The following is a 13,853-nucleotide window of genomic DNA, read 5'->3' on the forward strand; positions in this document are numbered from 1 at the left end:
CTGCTCTGGGCTTTTGGTAGGCTCAACTTGTTCAACGACTTATAAGTACCATTTCCTCTGTCACTGAAATTTCCACTATGGGCCTGCAGAAGAAATTCCTTCAGTTTGGTTCATCTGACATTAACAGCTCAACCTCCACACACTGCTGAAAGCATCCTTGAGCTTTAGCACAAAAAACAAAACAAAACAAAAACAAATCCATTCTGAAACCAACAAAATGTTCCCTACCCCAATCATGGCATCTAGCTATGTTCCTGAAAGAGTCTGGCTGCTCTTTAGTGGAAAGTAGTATTAGAGGCCAGAATCCAGGTACATGGAGTGTCTACAGGATGGTACTGGATCTATGAGCTGGATGGAAGTCGGGAGCTAACTGTTCGTTACCTTCTTTAGAACAGAATACAAGAATTCTACTTGGCTATGATTTAATAAAGATTCAAAGTTCACACAGACAGTTTAAATTTAACTCTAACTAAACTAAGTCCTTTTTTTGGTCTCAGTGTGAATAATTTAAATGAATTCCCTCTCTCTTTTCTAAATTACCATCTTTAATATTCATACACATGCCAAAAAGTGCCACAAAAATTCATTTATTTGAATTATAATATCATTAAAGGTACGAGGAATCTCATTTTTTAAAAACATAATTGTATTTTGTCCAAGTATTTCATTCAATAATAATCACAATACATTATTTTACCATTTCATTTTTGGCTACAGAACTAATGGTTTTTTCTAATTAATCAAGTAAACATGGGTGGAACCTACATGGGGATCTCCCCTTGCTTTCATAAGCAAAATACAGACCTTATGTGTGTTTGTATATATATTTATCTGTAAGATGTTACTATTATTTTTAATCACATGCAGTTTTAGTGTTTAGCTACAGCATTTCAAATCCCCTTAGAAAAACACAAACTTAGTGTTTTAAGTAAAGTTTCCAAAAAGCAACTGAGAATATTAGTGAACACAATTAAGTTATTATCACATTAACATAAAGTTAAGAATTACCAAAAACATGTAAAATACTAGACAACTTTACCCAAAATTTCAGGTGTAACAGTTTCTTAGGTCAAGATTATTTAAGTTTTAGATGAATGAAGTCATAAAAGATCACAAAATGCATGGTTTGTTATGCCTGTCTACAGTTCTTTGTTTACATTATTTATATAGCCGTCAACCAATCCAAGTCTGAGTATACTTTATAGTTTGGCACATAAACAGAAATACAAAGTATTATAAGGTCACAGTCACTGAGAGCATTAACCACTGAAGCTTTAATGCAATAACCTAATTTTTGGATAGATTTCAACATGTCATGCCTGTAACCCCCATTTCTCCATTTTGAGGTAATTGTACAATTATCACAAAGTAAAATCACATTTAAAGAATCAAAAGTCATAGAAGAAATGAGGTCTCAGTTTATCAATAAATATTTTCCAATTAGAAATACCAAGTGAAGAGATTCCCCAAGCTGAGAATTATTAATTTAATTCTACTTATCATATATTGTTATATTACCTTTTATATTCAAAACATTTAAGATAAAATTCCCCAACTTTAATTAAGTTTTAAATTTAAGTATGAAAAAAATAAATGGCTAAAAACAACAATGAAAAGTATGAGAAGACCAGTGAAGGACAACTTACCAGACATTATGACTCACTAGAAAGCCACTGCATTCAAAACAGAATGGTGTTGGCACAGAAATGGATAGGGATCAGAATACAGGGTCCAGAAATAGATTCAAATACATATGGCATCCTTATATGTGGCAAGATAACATTTCAATCCCATGATAAAGGTTCTTGTAATAACTAGAAACTAATAAAGACAGAATCCTACTTCGTATCATGTACAAAACTTAAAAATTGTAGTCAGATTTGAAGGTTTTAAAAACTGGGGAGAAAATATAGGAAAATATTTATATGACCTTGGGACACCACCCTGAACAAAACAGATTATCTCAGAAGCAACAAAGAAAAAGACAGACATATTTGATTAAATATAATTAACAATTTTCATGTGGCAAAAGACATCACACACAGAGAGAAGAACGGTAAAGATATATTTGCACACATATAACCAAGGATTAACATTTCTAAAACACAGTAACTCTCAGAAAATATAAAAGAAAAATACTACCAAGCAGAAAAATGGGCAGTGGAAATGAATATGAAGAAAAGAGAAATTCACATGGATAATAAGCATACGAAAATATTCTCAACCTCAACAATAGTGAAGAAAATGTAAATTAATGATCAGTGATAATTAGACTGGTAAGAATTAAAAGGAGCAATGACATCTAATGCTGATGAGAATGTGGGAAATGGGCACTCTTACATGCAAATATCATTTGCTATTCCTTTGAGGAAAATAATTTATCTTTATCTGTTAAAATGAAAAATACACATACCGTTTGACCAAGCAATTCCACTTCTGGGAATCTATCCTATAGAAGAAAAAAAAAAGGACCAGTACGTAAGGACGCAGGTACAAAGATGTTTATTGCAGCATTGTTTGTTGTGTGGCAGAGGAAGAGGGGGGCATGGAAATAGCATGAATGCCCAGTGATGGGAGAAATAGTTAAATGAAATGTGGCATATCTATAATATGTAATTATTTTTTAAAAGAACAGGATAAGTTGGTAGATGCTAACTTGGAGGTAACAAAAGCAAATTGGTAAGGTAAGAAAAGCAAACTGAAGAGTAAGTGCCATAATCCCATTCTTAAAATGGCAGCCACAGCACAGCACTCATATGTACGTGAAGGAAGGCATGGAGGAATACAGACCAGACTGACAACACCTACCTACGGCTCAAAGTGGAAACAGGGATTAGAAGGGAGAAGGATTACTTACTTTCTCTTAGTGTTTTTCTGTGCTGTTTCACTAGTGGCTAGGGGCACCATATGACTCTTAAAATTTTCAAAAATACACTTAAGAAACAATTATTAGCTCTTATTAGTGCAGTAGGGCGTATTTCCAGACATTCATCCTCGGTGAAACAGTAGCAAATGAACAACTATTCCTTTCTTCACTTATGCCAGTCACCACAGTATTCATGTTTAATTGCTTGCCCAGTAATCATTCCACCTCTCTCCCATATGTCTATTAGCCATGTGGTTTGGGTGGGTTGGACGCCCAGGGGGCCCCGAGTGGTCTAAGCCAATTCTGTAGACAAGAAACACAATTTGGGGCCACTTCTAGAATTTCCATTTTCTAGTAGTCACATTAAAAAAAAAAAAAAAAGGTGGAAGTATTTCTAATCATGTACTTGCATTCTAACTCAATAAATCCCAAAATACTACTATTTCAACATATACTTAACATACAAATTATTAACTAGCTATTCCACATTCTTATTTCATATCTCAGTTCAGACAAGCTGTATTTCAAGAGCTCAATAGCCACAGGTGGCTAGTGGCTACCGTACTGGATGGCATGAGTCCGAGCTAATGAAAGAATTGTTACCATATTCAAGGGGGACACATAATTTAAGATGGCCCACTTAAAGAAAAACTCAATCACAGGAGAAATACCTTCTCATGAGGAGAATGAATAAGAAAAAAATAACCCTGAAAACTGCTGACAGCCATGTGTGGGCTACAAAAGAAAGCTCAAGTGGGATGAAGAAGAAACTGGGTCCTGTGTCAACACTGAACCTCAGGATCAATGGTGCCAGAAGCCTGGACCATTTAGTTACATGAGCTATTTTTTCAGCCACTTTGAGTGAGGTTTTCTACGACCTGCAATCAAAAGTATCCCAAATGATACTCCTCTATGGCCAAGGCCATGTCTAAACAAATAATTTCTTCTTAAGCAAATTAACTCAGATGTTCAACACTTCTTCCATTTATTTGTAGTCAAGCCATGCTTTTGTTAAACTAGATTTGGTAACATTTTTAGACATCTTCTGGAAACATGCCTGAAGATTTCCACAGTCTAATTCCTGATCATCCACAGTAACTGTCTATGGTCACTACCCAAGAGAGTAGTTCTCCTCAAGACAATACAGACAGGAGGTGCCAGAGAAACCTATCAGTTTCACTCTCATTCTACCCTCTTTTCTAGTCCTTCCTCTCCAGATCAGGGTTCCCCAACTTGAGCACTACTGACATTTTGGTGAGATAAGACTTTGTTGGGGGCGGGAGGGGGGCTTATTTCCCTGAACACTGTAGAATGTTTCACAGCATCCCGCTAGATGATAAGAGAAATCCCATTCTCCCAGTAGTTGTGACAGTCAAAAATGTCACGCCTAAATGTCCTCTTTGTGGACAAAATCACCCCGGTTGAAAACCACTGTTCTAGACCAACCACCAGTTCAAGTGTATAAGTAACCTTCATTGTTCTGTTAGACTGAGTTATTGCAGAAAACATTAAAGTATGATGCTAGCCCTCTGTTCCCTGCATCACAAGCTTTCCACGAACACATGAGGTTCTAGAATCTCATATGTTCATGTCTTCCTCTTCTCTTCCTATGCTGACCCTGAGCTTTCTATTACACTCTTCTTTCCAGAAGATATGTGCCTACTTCCCTCTAACTTCAGCTTGAAATCATTACCTCAGCTGCTCCCAGAATGAACCACCCAACCATTTCCCTTGGGCTTCACTGAGGGGATTTTTCTGACAAAATATTTGCTCATTTATGGTCATTCATTCCTCAACTCGGGCTCCCCCAGCTGTGCCACCCAGCTCCTCCATCAGTCCATCTTGGGGGACAACTCCATCCCTGTCTCTCCACACTGTAACAACTCATATTTTATCCTCCCTAATCCATCTCTAAGACTAGAGTTTCATTGTAATAACCACTGGAAAACTTCACAGGGTCTCAAACTATAAAGTTAATTCAATTCCAGTAAAAATCTCAACATGTTTTTGTTTTTGTAGAAATTTACCAACTGATTCCAAAATTAAAGAACCTAGAATAGCCAAGACAATTTTGGGGAAAAAAAAAAAAAATCAAGATGGAGAACCAACACTACCTAATATCTAAACTTACTATAAAGCCACAATAATCAAAATAATGTGGTATTGCTATAAAGACAAAGAGGTCAAGGAGAAAGAATGTAGTCTGTAAATAGACAAACACAAATAAAGACAACTGATTTCCAACAAAGGTAAAACAGAATCCAGTGGAGAAAGGATCGTTTGTTCAACAAATGGTGCTACAACAATTAGATACCTACATGCAAGAACATGAAGGTCAATCCATACTTCACCCATACACAAAATGAACACAAAATGGATCATAAACTTAGAATTCAGAACTGTAAAATTCAGAACTATAAACATTCTGGAAAAACAACAGGAGAAAAGCTTTGTGATCTAGATTAGGCAAAGACGGCTAAGCATGTTCATTTAAAGGACAAATTGATAACACAGACCTCATCAAAGTTAAAGACATTTGCTCTTCCACCGATGCTGTAAAGAGACTGAAAACACACGCCACAAGCTGGGAGAAAATTTACCAATCATATATGGCAGTGTTATCTATAATGGCCAAAAACTATAAGCAACCCTAATGTCCATCAACAAATGGATGGATAATCAAACTATGGATAATCAAACTGTACCCATTCAATAGAATGTTAATTAGCAATAAAAAGTAGTGAACTATTAACATATGCTACAACATAGATGAATCCCCTAATAATTAAGCTGAGTGAAAGAAATCAAACCAAAAAATTAAAAAAGTACAAACAGTATTGTTCCATTCATTTAAAATTTTAGAAAATGCAAACTAATCTTTAGGGATGGAAAATACTAGGAATTGCCTGATTTGTTATGGGGTGGGGGGAATGGAGGGAGTCCTAACAGATCAGTAAGGGGAAACTTCTGGGCAAGACTGCTGTTTCATTCCCTTGATGTGGTGGTGGTTTCGCAGGTACATATATATGACAAAGTTTATGAAATTGTGGACTTTAAATTAAGTGCAGTTTATTATATGCCAACTGTTTTCCATAAAGCTGTTTGTTTCTTTTTCCTTTTTAAAGGTGTTGGGGCGGGGGTGCGCCTGGGTGGCTCAGTGGTTAAGCGTCTGCCTTCGGCTCAGGTCACGATCTCAGGGTCCTGGGATCGAGTCCCGCATCGGGCTCCCTGCTCTGCGGGAAGCCTGCTTCTCCCTCTCCCATTCCCCCTGCTTGTGTTCCCTCTCTGTCAAATAAATAAATAAAATCTTTAAAAAAGAAAAATAAAGGTGTTGTGGGGGGCACTGTTAGCTGTTGGGGGAAAACAAACTGCTAGACCATGTAGGGCTATACTGCTCTCAGCACAGCTGAAACTGGTTCATGCTACATGGAATTTCATGAGAAGGAGCTCTTTTGGAGTGTGTTGCATGCTTGTTTCATACTGTTTTAAATTCTGCTGTGGAGTAATACAAATGAAATTCAAAATTCCTGGGTACTTAGCATAATACAGCCCAGGTGATGTTAAATAGGAGCCTAAACGTGTGTGCTGGACAGGGAGAGATTTGACAGAGGCTCAGGAAGTACCGATTTCCACTACCTTTACTGTGATTTCCCTTTTAAGTATCTCCCCCCAGACCACCACCACTATGACCGTTCCTCCTGTGGTTTTCAAGATAAGTCTGACCAACATTTCTCAGAAAAATGAGAATAAAGCCAAGTGGCCTGAATTCTCAAAGATAATAATTAAGTAACATGCTTTAACCAGATGTTTGATGACAGCATTTTCCCATGCTTTAACCAGATGTTTGATGACAGTATTTTCCCCTGCAATTCTATCAGAATCAACTGCATTTATATACAAATCGATAAGACCTTGGAATCCCACCTAAAAAAAAAAAAAAAAAAAAAAGCCAACACTGTTCCCCTAAGACATGAAACCCATGTACTGATCTATTAATTTCATTTCGGTATATGATGTCAAGTGCATTTTTAAAATATACTCCATTGCCTCCAAGTGCTTCTTTAATCCACAAGGACTGGGTTTAGCATTTAAACTAATTTATCCTAGACATAAAAAACCTTCTGCTTATTCTCCCAGATAATTGATTCTTGATTTGTTAAGATACTAAACACTATGCTTTATACCCTGAAATGCTAAACCCCTGGTGAACTCACTCATGTGCCCCATGCAGAGCAAATACCATTGAGTGCCTCGGCAGAGAGGCCAAGGGGAGCTAAGAAAAGGAGAACACACCCTCGCTTTGTCTGCTGCCAGCTCAGAGGGACGTCCCCACTGTCCCTGCATTAAACATTATCCTTTGCCCCACAGCAGCTACAGGAGGATGTCGTATGGTGCCAACTTCTCAAAGCAAATACCGTCTTCAGTTCTTGGAACACGAAAATAAACCCCAAAGATAAGCTCTGCCTCAAAGCTAGCCTAAGGAAAAGCACAGACCACCCCCAACAGTAACATGAAAAGGCAGCACTGGAAAACCAGGGTTTAATAAGAGATCGGCACCCAGTGCTAATGCCATTCCCGTGTTAATCCCATTGATCTGGATGACACAACCCAAGTTGAAATCACTTTTCCTATACAATAAAGAGCACAAAGCATATGCCAAACTAGTATTTTCTAAAAGAACAAGAACACTTTCCACATAAGCTTCTACAAAATATGCAAATATTTCTTGAAAGATCTTATACTTCTAGAATAAAGGCATTTCAAAATCTTTCCCTCAATATCGTACGCATATTTGAATTTATTATGATTACAAATAAAAATTTATCTTTTTTTTTTTTTTTTTTTGCTAGGTCAAATGGATGTCACCTATTTCCACATGCAAATAAAATTCACAGAATGTACTTAATGAAACTCTGCCCCCTCATTAGAGAACTCTGCATAGAATTTCCTTATGGTCCTACTCACAAGTTACCTGGGTGGCGTATGAGGTGAAGCAGAGCCCAGAAGGCCATGGGAAGAGACATGTACAGTTGCTAGCACGTTCTACGGTCTCCTCTTACGTTCCACAACCTGAGCATGCAGAAGCCCTCCAACTCCCCTAAGGAGAGGGGACTTTACAGAACAACATGTGAGAAGTCCATGCACGTGTATCCAGAGGAAAGAAACGGCCCGCCAGGATTGTCAGAGGGTGAGACCCCTATTGCAGAAAAACAAAGAGGGGACCCTCAAATAACCTCTCCCCAGCTGTTGAGGTTGGACAGTCAGATGCCACGAAGAGTAAAAGGGCAGGGAGCTGAATTCTCGGTAGTCAGAACAGCTGAGGAAACAGGAGAGATTGTAAGGAGAAACACCAAGACACACGTGCGATCTTGCAGCTGCCGCCCACCTCTCCAAGGTCCCCCTCAGAGGGCCTGAATCACTACCACACCACAGGGTACCGAGGACAATGCAGAACTCGGCCACTTCGCTCATGTCACACTGGATGATGGACAGCACTTACTGCAGCTGGGACTGCCATACCACACCAGCCTGGCTCTCCCTAGTCTCCTGATCAGTCTGAGTAAATTGCGTTCCCTGGCAGTCCTGGGGTGTACCTCGAGGTTTTCCCTTTGGTTGCAGTTCTAAGTGCAAACACTCAAGAAGAGTTGGGGCTGAGCTTTCCAAAATGTTCCAAGAAACCAGGACAAGCATGATCAAGTCAAGCATACGCTGTGGTGTCTACTGTCCACACCATGGATGTTGATGCTAAAACTCCTGTCTTTCAGAGCAAAGCACACCCACATCCTTGCCGATTATGTCTTTCCAACTCAAGTACACACTTAAAAAGGAAAGGGTGCTTTCCAATCCCTGGAGGGTAGGAACCCTAAATTCTTGTCAGAGTTCACAGTCAAGGAACTAGCCTAAGCACAAGCAAATCTCAAATCCTTTGTGTTACTAGTTCCACACTTCTCAAATAAAGGTATGTCCAGTCAGATTTCTGTTCCGGTTTCTTCCAGCTATGAAATTCTGACTAAAATTTTCTGTATGGACACAAATAATAGCCCACTTCATTTTCCTCAACACCTATCTATCCCAAAACACAATTTCAAGAAGTTATCTGTATACTATGCTGAGAAAAAGGACGGGCAGGTCTAAAGTGGGAGCTTATTCTGGAAGAGGGGCTGCTGAGCACACAGAGTTCCCTCACAGCCTGATAACAAAGAGCCAGAACATGTGTGGGGTCCGTCCCCACAGCACACCTAGAAACCTCCTGTTACCAGGCTTGACCATCATGGGACGCAAGGGAAAGATCTACCCAAGGTTATGGGGCCAAATGCCCTCTTTAAATCCATTGAAAAAGCTGGGAAAAACCCCAGCTCCTCAGAAAATGCTCTGCAAATGATCTGGCTTTAAAGGAATTTTCCCAGCCTACTTTGCAGTCTTTGGTCTAACTCTAGAGAACAAAAATAAGAGATGGGGGAGGGGATGGCACAGGGAGGGCTTAACTCCTGGTACTTTTTATTTCACAGAACACATACATAGTACTTAGAGTAGGCCACACACTGTTATAAACACTTTACAAATATTAGCTAATCTAATTCTCAAGACATTCCCCATTTTACAAATGAGGAAACGAAGACACCTAGAGTTTCAGTGACTTTCTGAAGGTTGCAGCACTGGTTCAATGGCAGAGATAGGACTGAAACCCAGGCACTGTGGCTCCTCAGTCCACACACGCTCTGAAATGCCTATTGAGTAACAGACCCAAAAAGGTGGCTTTTAGTGAGAAAGCAGCGGCAACCATCCGCGGGCCTCAGGGGTCGCTGTACAAACCTGTATAAGCCTCGCTGAAAAGGAGTGCTCACCCAGAAACTCCCCAAATTCCTGTTTGATTCGGTTTTGTTAAAAAGTTATTCTAGTAAATGTGAAGTGGAGAACTTCCCCTCGGGCCTTAGGGGAATCCAGAAACCCACTCTGCCACCATACACAGCCTGAAGCTCTAACAACACTTCTTCTCAACTGTGGGTGGCATTTTAGGCTCACCTTGAGAACTGGTGGAAGGTCCACCAGCCTCCACCCCCAACATACCCCCTACCTCCCAATACACCCAGATTCTAATCTGCACTCCTGAGTGTGTTTGGAAATGTGCGTGCATTTTGATAAACCTCCCTAGGGGACCTAACCCTTCTTGCCTTGGAGCAAAATTAAGGTCTTCCTACAATTTTCAAAGGTAAGATCAATCCTACTTTGCTTCTCTCTGGCAGGTCTCCTCCCTACCCACCTCACAGAAGATGAGAGTAGGCATGATAAGGGACGCTGCAAATACATGCCAAATACCAAACTAGCTCTTCGATGAATATATAAATGCAATTGACATTCTTTCACAGGCTGCAATCCTCTCTTTACTCTCAGGATATATTACACCATTCTCTTTTGATATAAACATGCCACTTTAAATGCTAATTCAGATGCAACACTCAATTTTTTCTTCGTTTTGTTTCTGGGTTTCTAACATTCAAAATGACACTGGACTTGCGTTCGGCTTTGACAAGAGATATTTTGAATTCTTGCTTCAATATTTATGGATGTGGGAGGGAAGAAAGTACTAAAAAGGAAGCTAAATTTATTTTAAAACTCACCCAACTAACAAGTATGGTCTACATGGCCTTTGTTTGGCTTGAATTAAGCCCTTTCCCTCCGTCTCAGGAAATGTTGCCTTCACCTTGCTGAAAAACTCACAAAATCTAATTCAACTCGGTTGTAAAATGAAGACGATTCCCTCTTTTCATTCTAGACTGAAACTACTCATTTTACTCAAACTACTTTTCTAAACATTTAATCAAGGCAGTATGCTCTAGGCTGAAATACAACCAGCGGGAATAGGTCTTCTTTAAAAAAAAAAACAAAAAAAAAAACATTTCTATACATGCCAAGTACGTCAGCCCAAGCCTATTCAATTACACAAAGGGTCACTTCCTAGCTGGTCTCAAAACGAGAAATTCCAACCTAACCCAGTACCTTCAGTTCAGTATATCTACAGCGAGACAAGCCACCTTCTACATCCAGCAGGCCTAGAAGCTTCCAACAACATCAGGGGCCTCTGCCTCCGTAGTCCTGACCACCCTCTGACAACACTCTCCCCCTACTGCTTACTCATCTTCCATCCGTTTCCTGCCCCTGCCCCCAAGGGACAAACTTAGAAAGAAGTGAAGTCAGTCGGCCACCCATTCATACACTTATTAACTTGCACATGTGGCAAAACAGTTCTTGACAGCTGCTCCCCTATCTGGAAGCCTCTCATCCCCCGCCGTCCAGCAGACGCATCCCAATAGCCAATCGTCTACCGCTGTGCTAAATGCACCACGGTGACACGCTGCCCGGTGCTATGCACAAGTCAATGGGACACCAAAGAGGAAACATCTCTGAGACCCAGCTGAATGGATTTCTAGTACGAGGCTGTCTGGCACTGTGGCAGATAGAGTTAAGATGCCTGTCTTCTTTGTAGATAGGGAGGCGGGCTTCCTAGCAGATCTGAAATGGCTGGACGCCAACAGCTAGCTAGCTGCGTATGCCGCGTCCAGCCCTGCTAGCCCCCAGCCACCTCCAGAACACGGAGAAAACAAAGGAAAGCGTGAATGGAGAGGGGACAAAACTCTAGAGAGAGGAACAATTACTGGATACCAGTACTGTTGCTAGATCAAGAAATTAAAATGAGCCAAGACTCCTAAGGTGTCTTTTAGGCATTTCAATACTCCCAACGATCGCTGGGCATGCAGAAACACACTTTTTCAGGACCTCTGTGCACACCAGGAGCTGCTCCTGCTTGGGTTTCAGCTGCTGGGTGCCACTCTAAAACGTGGATAGCCAAAGAACTGGCCAAATGTCAAGTCACTGTTTCTACTATAACGAAGCGACAACTGCATATTGTTTTATGAATTCTACACCAACCCGGCTCCATAAAACAGCACACTCTATGCTCATGATTAAAAGACACAGAAGAAACGCTATTTAAGTGGCAAGGAGAATTTCCTTGCTAAGAATAGATAGTGCAGTTTCCTTCTCTGTGTAAAGAAATCTGAAAGATAACTAAAAAACAACACTGGAGGAGGAGAGGGAAAGGCCTCCAGCCCATTTCCGGCACCTCTCCCCAGGGAGTCCTATGAAAAAAGAGGCTCTCTCTCTGTCCCGGAGAAATGTTTATTTGGACAATTAACAAAACACAAAGGGGTCTTTTAAAAATAAAGTGTAGCTGCCAGGGCCACCCTGGTCTTGCTCCTCACCATGTATCAGCTCACATCTTGGGTTTTTACCCTTTTACCACTTTCACTGTCTGAAAACAAACACCTCCCAGAAAGTTTTTCCACTTGGAAATGTCATTTCAGAACCCAAGATCTAACGATGGGTAAAGACTAGGTAAGGGACCAACAACACTATGAGCACTTATATAAACTCATTGTTATTAGGAAAATAAAAATAATGTCAAGGGAGCCCACGTATTCCACACCAAATTTAAACCAAGAAAGATCTGGCATGAGCCGACCAGCCACAGAATCAGTTAGTCCTCAACACACTGTGATAGGAACTCAAAGCAAAAGCAGGATGGTTCACTCTGCTGGGAGGCTCACAGTCTGGCTGGGGAGATGGACGTGTGGGTCAGTCAGCTCCCAACGCCCACACTCTGTATGTGACTGTGCTGAGCACCTTGTGGTAGATAAAGAATAGTCACTTTTCTTAAAAGGCTGAAAACTCAAGACAACAAATCTAGTTCTGCAGCTAAATGTCATAATGTCCCATTTTAGATGTCCTCTCATGTGCCTCCTTTCCTCCATGAGTATCAGAATGTATTATGATGCTTTGGCATTAACTAGTAAGGTACCTGCCACAGCAGATATTCCAACGACTATAAAACTGTACTCATTTAAGCCAATCTTCAAGTAACAAAAACAACAAAAGAGTAAAGCAAAAATAAATACAGGTTTGATATATTCTTCCATTCGAAACAGATATAATTTTTTCCTTCAAATTATTGTTAAATCTCCATACATATCTGGATAAAACAGTCTGGAATCTTACCTTCGTGTAATTACTGAGTATTTTAAATAAAATAGCTCAAGAATATCAAAATGTAGAGGGTATACAGTAAACATCCATGTACCTAACACATTAATCATATACATGGAGCCCCCTGTAGAGTCCTCTCGAATCCCGTTTCTTTCATTCCCTCCACTAATAAGCTTTACTGTAAATGTGTTGCCCATGCATGTTTTTATATTTTTACTGCACATGTTTGTATTCACCAACAATAAAATGTCTTGTTTTGCATATTTAAATTTTATTATGTAAACGCTTTCTTGTATACGCCTTTTGCTTTTAGCTTTTGTTCTGCATATTTTTGTAATTTTATGTGTTGCTACATATGCTCCAGTTCATTCATTCTACCTATGTAATATTTCACTGTATGATTATATCATGATTTATTCAAAGGCTCTATAGTTTTTGACAGGTAGCAGAGAAGAGAAAGAGCAGAGAGTATCACAACTTTAGTTCCAAAGAGAAAGAGATGGAAGGTGCTGGCAAAATCTAGGATCAAATCTCGGCATGTGGCTACTCTTGAGAGGAGGAAGACAACTAAGCTGAAGTCTGGCTATCCAAGGAGTTAGAATGGAGATGACATCTGGGACTCTTGAGTTGATAAAGGACTAGAAAAGCCTCTGGAAAACTGATCTGGAGTCACTTGGTTATTTAGTAACATCTTGCCTGGAAAGCAGTTCCCTTGACTTCTCTGTTGCCCTTTGCACCACAGAAAAAAAGGTCACAATCATTGCCTTTGCAACCTTTTAAAACATATATGAAACAACACACATTTTAAGTGATTTCTTGAGAAAATGATCATATTTTACAAATTACTGAAGAATTGAATTATTTTCTGGACAGAAGACAGTCTGCTTTTTTTATACTTTAAGATAGTAATAAAAAGAAAAACCTGTTTTCTGCAATCTTTTGTGAG

General features: G+C 39.7%; 1 protein-coding gene across 11 annotated transcripts in view; it reads right to left on the reverse strand.

Moving 5' to 3' along the window:
• The window catches only part of MAST4 (microtubule associated serine/threonine kinase family member 4), a 550,957-nt gene that overhangs the window by 236,827 nt on the left and 300,277 nt on the right, over window positions 1-13,853 (reverse strand). For 7 of the 11 annotated variants that reach the window (XM_078067255.1, XM_078067257.1, XM_078067251.1 and 4 more), the window contains one exon: window positions 2,414-2,449. The exons of the other annotated variants lie outside the window; for them this stretch is intronic. In XM_078067255.1, coding sequence (XP_077923381.1) covers window positions 2,414-2,449 — 36 coding nt within the window. The remainder of the gene's footprint in view (window positions 1-2,413; window positions 2,450-13,853) is intronic. 11 annotated transcript variants of the gene reach the window in all.

The sequence above is a fragment of the Halichoerus grypus genome, chromosome 2, assembly GCF_964656455.1.
Source record: "Halichoerus grypus chromosome 2, mHalGry1.hap1.1, whole genome shotgun sequence".
Taxonomy (NCBI): Eukaryota; Metazoa; Chordata; class Mammalia; order Carnivora; family Phocidae; genus Halichoerus; species Halichoerus grypus.